This window comes from Parus major, chromosome 1A, assembly GCF_001522545.3.
Source record: "Parus major isolate Abel chromosome 1A, Parus_major1.1, whole genome shotgun sequence".
NCBI classification, from domain to species: domain Eukaryota; kingdom Metazoa; phylum Chordata; class Aves; order Passeriformes; family Paridae; genus Parus; species Parus major.
In genome coordinates, this window is record NC_031773.1 from 6626591 (window position 1) to 6638717 (window position 12127).

General features: G+C 42.0%; 1 protein-coding gene across 1 annotated transcript; it reads right to left on the reverse strand.

Moving 5' to 3' along the window:
• Positions 1 to 493: 493 nt before the first annotated feature.
• DCLRE1C (DNA cross-link repair 1C) lies at positions 494 to 12084 on the reverse strand. The gene is made up of 14 exons (XM_015628089.2): positions 11957 to 12084; positions 11826 to 11877; positions 10137 to 10221; positions 9002 to 9061; positions 8269 to 8324; positions 8089 to 8190; positions 7770 to 7842; positions 7468 to 7608; positions 6815 to 6916; positions 6070 to 6206; positions 5854 to 5908; positions 4236 to 4324; positions 3278 to 3378; positions 494 to 2819 (listed from the first exon to the last, which is right to left on the reverse strand). The coding sequence occupies exons 1-14, from the start codon at positions 12063 to 12065 to the stop codon at positions 1873 to 1875; spliced, it is 2109 nt and encodes a 702-aa protein (XP_015483575.1). The 5' UTR covers positions 12066 to 12084; the 3' UTR covers positions 494 to 1872.
• Positions 12085 to 12127: the final 43 nt, after the last annotated feature.

The window sequence follows — 12127 nt, forward strand, 5'->3', positions numbered from 1 at the left end:
ATCACCTGTAAGAAAAGCTATTGTCTATTTATTTAATCTCCAAGTTAAGTCACTACTTTGGTTATTTTAATGTATGTTTTAGGAACTGTATTAGAATATGCAGTTTGTAAGCTCAGGAATTTTCTTTTCATACTGTGTCATCTCTAGTATTGCTATCTTCCTATAGTTTTTGATAAAATAAATTAAATTTAGTTTTTCTCTTGTTGTTGTCATTTTTAAAAAGAAAAATTAGCCTGTCAAAATTAGTTGTAGCTGTAGAATTTGCCTTAAGACTGCAACCTCTTAATTCCTGGTCTGTACCCAAATTTTCTAGGACTGTAAGGACTCCAGCAGAAGGGGACCATGAGGAAATGATGTGTTTAGGGCTGCTGAGAACTGGTATAAATTTACACTTGTCTGAACAGACTGGACTCCTGTATATTTGAGCATCCTGCTAAAGGCAGCCCTGAACTTATATGCACATTTCAGATATGAAATAAGCCAACAAAAGAGGTTCTGTTTTGTCTGACTTTATTCACAGAGGTAGGTCCAACAAAAGTTCCACTCGCTCAGGCTTGCTAAAAAACCCCCAAAGTTGGTAGATTACGTTTGGAAATTAGGTTAATAAATCCCACAAACAGCAGGAAAGATAACAGTGGAAAAATACATGGATCTTGAATATCCTTAAAATGATACATAGATTCTGGCAATGCTTTGTCCCTCCTGCCTCTGCTCCCTGTGGCAGAATGCTGGTTGGTTTAACATTCACATGTCACTAAACATGGCACAACAGCTGAAGGCACACTCAGAGGGGAGAGATGTGCTAAAGTATGTTTAATTCTTTGGGACTTAAGACCATGGGTGGAAAACCTCAGGGATTTTTAGATGACTTCTGTGGTTTGGATATTGCATAGGCATTCCAGTTTAGAAAAAAACTAAATTACATTTTGATGTTAGAAGCTAAGAATTTTGGCAGAGAGTTATGATGGCACACATGCATGCAGAATATATCATCTTGATTTAAAACAGTGAAGTCTACAGAATGTTGCAGAGGAAGTGAAGTTTTGTTGTACAAGAGCCTGTCTGGGATACCAGGTTGCCTTCTGTGGCTGAGTTACCTGCCAGAGCAGAACAGGGTAACTTGGGAACCCACAGGATTTTAAGTTTTTCTGAAGAACAATTTAGAACACAGAGGAAGTGATGACAAGTTGTTTGCAAAGAGTTGGAGGTGAAACACAGACAGCAGTCCATAGTACCTAACTCAGGAGTTAAAGCTCAGTGTAAAGAGAGACTTTTGAAATTAACAATTTGATTGAAAACAAATTAAAACCCCCTCACAACCTCAGTAATTCTCTAGTCTGTTCTGCAGTTATTTTTAAAAATAACTGCAGTAAGTACTGATTAAATTCTTATAATAATGATGAACAATGGTGTGATAAATAGAGATTAAAGCCAAATTACAACTGCCTTGTTTGCATGGTCATTCTTAGGTGATCCTCTCCACAGTTAATAGTGTGCTATTTTATTAAAACCTGAGATCACATTATAAAGGCAAACTCTTAGAGCTCATTATAAACACTAAATTTCATTTAGTGTCCTACCCTTAGTTTTGTCTGGTCCATTTTTTGTCTACTTACAGTCCTGGAGAATTGAACCTTGGGAGGTAAAAGGCTTTCACTGTCCCTCCTGGGAATACTTTTTGAATACTTCCTTTTCAGTATTTCATGGAAGGAACAATAAAGGTACATAGGCTGCAAATACCTAGTCCTGACATTCTGAACAAGGTGTGACTCAGCATAGCTGCAGACAGTAACCCACAGGAAAGAGAAAAATAATTCAGGCAGTAATAGATATGCTGGGTATTACCACAAGGTAAATTGGTTATACCCGTTCTCAGGAGACTTTTTTTTCACTGATTATATTTTCACCTGCTGCAAGCTTCCTGTATAAATGGTGCAGTTTATCTGGCTGAGGCACTTCAGCATCAGGAGTCAAGGGAATTTCAAAGTCAGAGGAACTCTGGGAGTCCTTCTTCAGCTCTAGATCAGGAGTCCTGCATCTGTCACTTACTTCCACCAGCACATCCTGAACATGGGCAGCACCATCTTCTGCAGCTTTCTCACAGTCTTTGCTTTTCAAGCCACAGGCACCACCATGGCCACAAGGTCTGTTCTGACCTTGTGGCTTCCCCCTGCTGCTGTCCAGCTGAGTGTCCCTAGGACTCTCCTGCAGCACAGAAACCACTGCTCTGCTCCCACCTTTGCTGAGGTCCAGGGCACTTCTCTCCTGGGAGGTGATGAGCACTGTATCCATTTGGCTATCCCAGCCCTGGCTCCCCTGCTCTGATATGTGTGTTGACTGAGAAGAATTTTGGGAGGAGATGTGTGTTGAGTCACTTACTCCATCTGAATCACTGAAGAGTGACTGGGACCCCCCAGCATCTGCTGAGGATGGGATGTTGTCCTCATTTTCAGAGCTTTCCTCTAGTTTATTACCCATAAAAAATTCATCCCAGCAGGGGACATTGGCATTAGACTGATGGTCACTACTTACTCCATTGAAATTGGCTGTGGAAGTGGCATCTGGCTCATGGGAAAGAAACTGAACTGTATTTTTTTCAGATTCTTCTTCATCATCTTCATCATCATCATTTGATTCCTCACAATCCATGAAGTCTACCTTGAGAGAGATGTAATTTGTGTAACTTTCTGTGCTTTCATTAATGTTTCCTTCAGAATTTTCAGACTGTCCTGTGCTGGAGGGCCTGCTCTCTCGTCTCAGCTGTTTTGGAATCTTAGGCCCTGTAGAAATTAATTCTGAATCAAAGAGATCATCTTCATCTGGCAAGAAACAAACAGAAAATCACTAAGAAAAGTCCACATCTCTGCTAAAATCTTGACAGCAAAGTCTTAATAAAAATTAATTTAGGAATTAGGAAGCATTGAGGAAAATGTTCTTTAACCCAGCTGGAGATTTTGCGGGATGATATTGACAGTGTTTGCCTTGCCTTGTCTAGCACAGTGCCTCACCAAGCTTTCCTAGGGCTGGCCAGGGACTGAGGGAACTCCATCCAAAAACTTACAGGGCTGAGCATTAAGTACATTATAAGACTGCAAACAAGTGTGTTTTTACACAATTAGTGCTCTCTCACCCTCCTAATACTGAGTTGACATTTCTATTTCTTCTTTCCAGCTGTTGCTTTGAACACACAGACAGACTGTGGTGAACACCAAAGTTTTTGGCACCTCTGCTTAGTCTCAAACTTCCATTTAAGGTGCAGCAGCAGCATCACCTTTACCTGTATCTGATAATTCTCTTTTGTGGGCTCTCTTCAGTGTTCCTAAGGGCTTGTACCTGGGTTCCATGATTCTCCTGTATGACCTGCATAATGGCTTTAATCTGAAGGGAATGAAAAGAGCAGTTAATATCTAGAACTCATCAGATGCTTTCAAGAGCAAAAGGAAATCCTTTAACTTGTTCTGAGTAACTGCTCCATGCCTTTCACAGGCACTGCAGCAAAAATGTTAAAGCAAAGGCAGCAATACCTAGGGCAAAGTCCTTGATTCACTAGTGAGCTTCAGTAGCTGAAAGGTAAATATATTGAAAGGACATATTTCTACCTTAAAACATGTACATTTTTTAGAAACTGTCTTGTAGTTCCTTCCTTACAGACTGCAAGCTGACAGGGTTCAAAATCTGACTACAGCTTTATTCAATGATTGTTAAGTGGAAGTTTCCTTTCTTACTAAGTAGGGAAGGAAAAAGGAACAGGAATCTTTGTTCTGTCCAGACTAAGAAACACCACAGCTCTCCTGCTCCCTGAGGGTTCTTTTTAAGCTGCCAACATCTACAGCAGAGCAGGAGAACTGGCCTCTCTAATGCTATGCAGGGGAGGAGGAGTTCAAGTTCCCGGAGAAACCATGTTTAAAAAGAAACTTCTCAGAAGAGGCAAATACAAATAGAAATGGGTCACAGAACACAGCAAGGTGAATTTGTATTCAGCTTCCTCCCGGAGTTTACCAGCAGAAAAGCCTCTACACACAGATGGAAGTAGAATACAAACTCTGAGACTCAGCTCAACATGTGCTTCAGAAAGCCCAAGTCTGAAGGACTGAATACAGAAAAAAACATTGAATTATCAGACAAGTAAAGCAAAAGGCAATGGCCCTCCTGAAGAGGCAGGGATTCAGGAGGTGCATTGTCCTTACAGGAACAAAATTTGGACCACATCCCTCCAGCAGCCACTTGTCACTTACATCTCCATAACTTTGTCCTCTGTCCCACCCACTGGCAGTACATTGGGATACACATTCACGGGACAGATATAGCTCAGGAAATCCTTGATCTGAATTCCAGAAAAGAAGAAGCAATGTAACAAATTACATTAACAGTTAAGAATATCACTTAAAGGCAGCACTGATACAAGCACATCCAAAGTGGATATCTCTGGAACAAAGAAACAGGCCTGAAAGGATGCTGAGAACTCAGCCTCACCTAACACCTCACTGCAATTATCAATTTTTACACAGACCATCACTGTCTCTGAAAGAAAAGGCTGGGTGACCTGCAATGTGATCCAGTGCTTCCTTGTCCTTACTGCTGCTATGTTTTCAAACAGACATTTTCCTTATTGGAGTACAAGTCTCCAGTTATGCAGCTCAGGCATTCCTTTCCTATTACAGAAGTCTCTCCAAAAGTACCCTATAAAAGCCCATTAGGACAAAACACACTGTTTTTTCCAAGCCTTACTCTGTTGTCTTCTAGATGATCTCCAGTAAATTTCTTGAAGAACTGTGTCTGATTTGGGGTGCTCCTGCTGAGGCTTTTTCAGTGCTGAGCACTGAGAACACTTGCAGGTTGCAGATTACACTGCTACATGTACAGACAGCAGCACTGTCCGGGGGTGACCCATAATGTTATTGCAATTTTGTATCTAGCAATTATCTACTGTTCTTTTTTGCCTGTTGCTGTTGCACTTGTTAGGAAACTGTTATTTTTTTACTCCTACCTACTCCTGTTCATTCCTTATTGGCAGAAATAGATTAGTTGAACCTGAAAAAAGAGACAACTAATTCCAGAGTGTTCTCCTTCAAATTGTCTCAAACCAAGAGAAGGACCCATCTATTCTTGCATGTGAAGGTAGAAGTGTTAGTTATACTACCCCCCACATTTCACCAGAAAATTCCACACTGGGATCTCCATCTAAAATTCTGCATGGCACAGCAAATTTAAACTTAATCAGGATCTTAAAAACAGTACTGCCTTTCTCCACTTTGTAGTGCAAGACTTTGTGACAGTTCATTGTTAGAACTGATCCAGTTTCAGTTCAGTTTCTTAGGAGAAAGTAGTGTTTTTAGAGCTGTATCAAGTCATGTTAAATTGAAGTGTGTGATTGTGGGGAAGATGCTGCCACGATCAATTTCCTTTTAGTCTTTTAACACAGGAAGAGGGGCAAGAGCAGCAGTGAGGATGTATGAAAATTCAGTTTAAATGTGTGGGCTGAGAAAAGAAGGCAAACCCACCCAAATCTGAGTCATGGCAGATAAACAACGTATTGTAAACTAAAACTCCATGCTTTAAGCATTACATGGTTACAAAATAACCTAAAATAGAAAGACAGTCAAAACAATTGTAGAAGTGACCTATACATTGAGACCAGGGAACAAGAAATAGGCTTGTAATCATAACAAGTTCCTCTGCAGCTATATTAAAACCAATTTCTCTGTCTTCAGCATTCAGAACTTCCTATTTCCTTATGTCTCATTTCTGACAGAATTTTTTCTTATTGTAACAAGTCATGTCATCCACTCTAGAATAATCAAAACTCTTACATTTTCTTAATCAATGTATCCTCAGTACTAGAAATATACAAACCTCGCTGTATGAAGAGTGGAAAGAGAAACAAGCTCTGTACGTTCTCTCCCCAGTCCTAAAAAAACACGAGGCACAGAAATTAGGCAACTGCTCTTCATCCATGGTCAACAGACCAGCATAAGCAACTCTTCAAGTCCATTCTGAGATTCAATTATACACATATCAGGCAAGATACAAACCTGAAACAACAGGTTTCTGTGTGGCCCAAATACTCACCTCACTATCACATTTGTTTTCTTTTTCCTTTCCCCAAACCACATTGTGGAGGGTTTGATGCTGATTATGTGCAGGGGAGATCCATTGAGGCAAGTCATCCCACAGGGCAGTCTGTTCCCTCGGAAGCAGTCATCATCCTGTCCGATGGATACAAAATTAAGTTCAACAGTGACCTTTTTTACCCAGAAATTAAGCAGCATAATATCCAGCCAAACCAAGTTCCTCTCTCACTTCTAATTCTCCTGAAAGACCCTGTCACAGCTTGGTTCTTTAGTGCAGCTGGCAAAGGAAATCAGTCAGAGAGATGTGCCATCTCAGGTTCTACCTGTGTTCCTCCAAGCTGGAGCCTCCAGCCTGACAGACATCCTGGAAATGTTGATGGCCACATGCTAAAACCACACAGTGCATGCCTGCAGCAGGCACCATCTGAGCTGCCTTTGATACACTGAAATGGGTAATACCTGATTGATTTACTCTGCTGCTTGTCTCACTTCAACTAAAACCACAATTTTCAGGCTTCAAATACAATTAAATTACTTCTAGCATAAGCTAATATGTTTTCCCTTTTTTTTGCTTAAAAAAAAAAAAACAAAACCAAAGAACTTCAACCTTCTAAGGTTTTCACTCTGCTTTACATAAAATCATGATTTCACCAGTATTCACTAACCCAACAGGCCCCAAACATCTGCACCTATAACCACATTTTCACAGCAAAGTTAGGGGAGGCTTTGCTGAACGAACGCACCCGAGGATGTCGACAGGCATGAATCTGCGTATGTTGGTCTGTGGTAACATGGCACAGGATTTCTGGCATGTTCCTGAACATATCAAGTTTGTTCATGTGCACCTAGAAAAAGCCAGAGTTTACTCTTTATTAGTTCAATGTGTTTGCCAGACTGCAGCTGGAGCAGATATATAGATGTGATTCTGCTCTCCCTAAATGCTGGCAGGCATTTAAATTATTACTCCAAATAATGTCCAAGCAGAGAGGTATCAGCCAAAACTTGGACATCTAGAAATCTAGAACAAGTAGAACATACCACCTATACTGAAGAAGGATGAATGCTCATGAGAAAACCAGAATATATATATATATATATATATATAAATTATTAATGTTGTATGCAAATGACTTTTATCATTCACAAAATAAAAGAGAACTAGGGTAAACACTGAGCTTGAAAACTGGGAATTAACTTCTCTTTGGAAAGTCCAGATGTTCCAGACTGAAGTCAACTACTTACCTCATTTTGAACACAACTGCACTTTTTAAGGGAAATTGATGAAATAGGCATAGCTATGACCTAGAGCAGACCTCTGAACAGCCATTGCCAGCTCGGTATTGGCCACAATCATTACTGAGGGTCTGTTCTAAAGCAAGAATTAGAGAAACATTACCTTGATTCCGAGTTCCTCACTGAGGTTTATGAATAAATATTCATATCCATAAGCAGCTTTGCAGTTCAGCCACACAACATGATTACGAGACAGTGAGGTCCAGCTTCGCACTAACTCCAAGATCCCATTTAAACATTCCTCCTGAAAAGTGTAGAAAATGCTGTCAGTCATTTTGGAAGATACAGCCAAAGTTCTGTGATTTAGTAATGCAAAATGGCATTGCCTTACAAGACTTACCTAACAAAGGGGTAGTTAATTAATTAACAGTTTTAAGGCCTTTCTTCTAACAATTTATCACTTACCCGGCTTGGTATGTGATAAAATTTGGGATCACAAAAAGTAGTGTCCAAATACACACTCTGGATGTCTTTTACCCTGGAGGATAGAAATGTAGTATCAGAGTAAATATTGCAGCACAGTGCTAACCACCACTTCCTCTCTCTTCAAATGGAGATAATTCTACCTCTTGATTACAAAGAATACGTCAGAGGGAACTTGTAACTGCAGTACTGCAATTATATTTAATCCAGAATAAAAATGAGGAAAAAAATAATGAATACCTAGCCAAATTGTCCATGCCATGTGATGACCTATTCTTTCTATATCCCACAAATAGCTCACCTGGTCCCTGAATGCAAAAGCTCCATTCTGGCTGCTTCTCCTTTTGCAAGCCTAAAATCCCCTGTGTACAACACAGTGCCATTCTCACCTTCAAACAGAAACCTGCAGACAGCAACACTTGGGTCAAAATCTTCATTAAATGCCAGGTGGTGAAACATTTAAAGTATTGAAAGGACATACATGACTGAACCTGGACAGTGACCAGCTGGCAGAAGTGTCACCACTACATCTTCTTTCTGGAAGAGAGGGGTTAGCATTATTTTCAGACTGTAGTAGGTACTACCAGTATTTTTGTCAGCAAAAGTGAGAGCAATGTATTACTCCCCACAGCCTCCTGCAGCATTTAGCATTGCTTTTAAAACCAGAGAGTCTCTTCAGACTGTAACAAGCTGTAAAGAACAACCAACATCCTATCATGGCAGAAGAGAGGACCAAGTATTGTATGGTGCTTATAAAGGTGGACAGTAGACAGTTCTACTTCCTTGATTCCTGGTGAGCAAATACAGAATCACAGAATAGTTTGGGTTGGAAGGGACCTTTAAGTTCATTCAGTCCAACTCCCCTGCAATAAGCAAGGACATCTTCAACTAGATCAGACTGTTCAGAGCTTCATCCCAACCTTGAATGTTTCCAGGGATGGGGCATCCACCACCTCTCTGGGCAACCAGAGTGTTGCCATCTCTCTGGTTTCACCATCCTCATTGTAAAATGCTTCTTCCTTATATCTAGTCTGAATCAACCCTTTTTTAGTTTAAAACTATCACCCCTTTTTCTGTCACTACAAGAGAGGAGGGGCACATACATTTTAAAAATAGATTGTGCACTTCAGAAGCTGCAGCTGTGTTTCCTGTACTCATGTAAACAGCATTACTGCCCATGACTGACACATGAATCTTTTTTCCCTGTAACTTACCTCACCAGATATTTCATCTTCCAAAGAAATCTGAGTTGGAGTTTCAACTTCCAATGCAACCTGTAATAAAATGATTAATTGCATTACAGGATTTACTGAACATTCTGTTTCATGTTTATGTCTAGGTATTTATTATGTAGACATCTCTAGCACTCACCATGGATAATGCTAAGCCTGTAAAATTGAACTTATTTTCTCATAGTAAGTCATAAATTTCCATTTCCAGTGGAATAAATTTTCCTAAAAGTTATCTAAAAATTAAATGGCGATACCTCAACGAAGGGGTGCCTGCCTAAAAAAGTTAGAGCATGTTGGACTTCTGTCAGCAACAGCTCTTGTTCCTCTGGATGGATCACATGCCTTATTTTTGGAAGACTGCAAAACCCAAAACATCCCAGTCTCACAGCAGTGGATCTTGCTAGGATAGCTCTGTGGTATCCACTTCCTATTGCCTCCTATTACCAGAAGCAGAGCCCACAAATCACCAGGATGACATATTCCTGTGTTTGTGCAGAGAGAATTATTTTTATTTCTGTAAAAAAAACTAATGTTCAATTTCATAATGCCTGCATCTGCAAAGGGAAGGAAATAACTTCAAGTTACACTTGTAGTTAATACTGATCCCTTGCAGTCTGGCTCCAAACACTGGAAATCATGTTAATTTGTTAAGGTTTTCAGCTATTTCATACTAAAACTTCTTCATGTTATAGCCCATTTTCCAAAAAGCGAAAGGAAAATCATGTAACTTCAGATTATATACACTTCAAGCAATAAGAGACTTTAAATGAAGAGAAAGAGAAAGAAAGAACAGAAGCAAAGAGACACAAGCAAGGTAAGGAAATAAATACAAATTCAAATCTACAAATGATCAGTATAAAGATGAAAACTGTGTAAAGGTGAAGTTGAGAGAAAAGGAAAAATTTTGTGGGGGGAAAAATAATTAAACAACAGCAATAAACTAATTCTATATAGCAAGCAGCAGGAAAGGTACAAACATTGTTGGAAGTACATAAGCCATGAAACACTATCAACAATATCAACACCAATATTTAGACACTCCTGAGGAACAGGGAGCTGCTTCTTTCTCAGAATCACTGCTTGGAAAGTGCTATTTTCAAAATAAACACAAACTCACAATATGATTCTCCCAAAACTTGTATTTCCAGTTAGTCAACAACAATTCCTTAGTAACTGGTGAGCAGTATAGTTTAACTTTCAAGCTGTGAGGAGACAAAAAACACAGATAAGTGTTTTTTAAAGCAGACATGAGGAACAGTCTAACAACACATCAGCACCTGGCAGCCAGTACATCAAACCCTGCACTCAGAAACCTGTCATGTGAGGAGAGCTGCAGAGCTGGAAGCCTGCAGGCTTCTCTTCAGCACAGCAAATCCAAAGCTGATCCTGTGTGCCCATGCTACATGGTTTCGTGCAGACACATATGCAGTGTGTGGCACATGGTCATGATCTATCTGCTTGTTTCTCTACCCCTGCACACACCCCTGGAACAGGCATTTAGGACAGGCAGCACACAGAACACAGAATACTCCTTATGAAGCTTGAGCTTATGCACAGAGACCAGATGAGCAAAGAGAGATTCTCTGCTTGCATCAGAGGAGATGCAGTATCTACTCTAATAAATCAAAGAGAGCCTAGGAACTGGTCCACAACCTCCCTGGGCCTATTGCCACATTTGATCATCCTCACAGTGAAAAAGGTGTCCCTTGTCTTTTCTTTATGCATTTCCATGAAAAGTCTGGCTCCATCTCCTCTACCCCTACCTGCAAACAGTGATACATGATTGTCTCCTAAGGCTGAAGACATCCAGCTCTCTCAGCCTCTCCTCACACATCACCTGGTCCTGGCCCCAGACCAGTGTGGTGATGCTGACCAAAACACCTATCAATTTATCATCCAGGGGAGCCCAGGGCTGGACACAGTACCCCAGAAAAGTCTCACAGATGCTGGCCAAAGGGGAATAACTGTCTCCCCAAAACTGCTGGCTACATCCTTGCTTATACACCTCAGAAAGCACAGCTGGCCCCTTCACTGCACAGGCACAGCACTGGCTCTCTCCAACACTTCCAGCTCCTGGTATCAAAACAGACTGAGGGATAAAAGAGTTAATAGCAGCCCTGCAAAAGACTTAGTGGTACTGGTGGATGAGAGACTGGACATGAGCCAGCAGTGTGCATTTGCAGCCCAGAAAGCCAATCTTATCCTGGGCTGCATCCCCAGCACTGTGGGCAGCAGGACAGGGCAGGGGACTCTGTCCCTCTGCTCCACTCCTGTGAGACCCCACGTGTGGTGCTGCATCCAGCTCTGGGGACCCCAGCACAGGAAGGACAGGGACCTGTTGGGGCAGGTTCAGAGATGGCTTCAAAGATGCTCAGAGGGCTGGAGCACCCCCCCTTTGAAGGCAGGGGCACTTCAGCCTAGAGAAGAAAAAAATCTGGGGGGACATTACTGCTACCGTTTCATATTTAAAGGGGGCTTTCAAGAATTATAGAAGGACTTTCTGCAAGGACATGGCTTGGACAAGCAAGGTTGGCATCAAATTGAAAGGGGTCAGGTCTAGATGAGATATAAAGACGAAGTTTTTTTTTTAAATGAGTGCGGGTGGTGAGGCACCGAAACAAATTGCCCAGAGAAGTGTAATGCCTCATCCCTGGAAAAGTTCGAGACAGGGTAGTACAGGGCCTTGGAGCAGCCTGGTCTAGTGGGAGGTGTCCCTGTCCCATTCCCATCCTGGGACTTGTAACCCGTGGCAGTTCCCCGCGCTGTTTTGCTCAGGTTCAGCCGCCTCCCCGCCACCAGCCCGTACCTGCCCTCCAGCCTCCTCTTCAGGGTGGTCGCCCGCAGCCCCTTCATGTGATCTGGGAAGAGAGACACGGGGTCAGTCGGGGGACACACGGGGGGGGAGGGAAGGGGACACGGCGGGCACGGGACCCTCACCCTTGTGGCAGTGTGACAGGAAGAAGGCGCGCGCGCGCAGGTTGTCGCGGTCGAAGCGGTCGATGGACACGGCCGGGTACTCGCGTGTGCGGCCCCCGAACCGGCTCATGGCGGGCGGCGCGCGCTTCCGCCCGCCCGGCCCCCAGCCAATCCCGAGGCGACCCCGCCCCG

Excerpts from the sequence above, each read along its gene's own strand:
- DCLRE1C (XM_015628089.2), bottom strand. The coding sequence starts at position 12,065 with ATGAGCCGGTTCGGGGGCCGCACACGCGAGTACCCGGCCGTGTCCATC. Across the intron at positions 8,325-9,001 it reads AAGATGAAATATCTGGTGAG|AAAGAAGATGTAGTGGTGAC; the intron begins GTAAGTTACAGG and ends CCTCTCTTCCAG. Across the intron at positions 6,207-6,814 it reads ATGCCTGTCGACATCCTCGG|GATGATGACTGCTTCCGAGG; the intron begins GTGCGTTCGTTC and ends TCCATCGGACAG.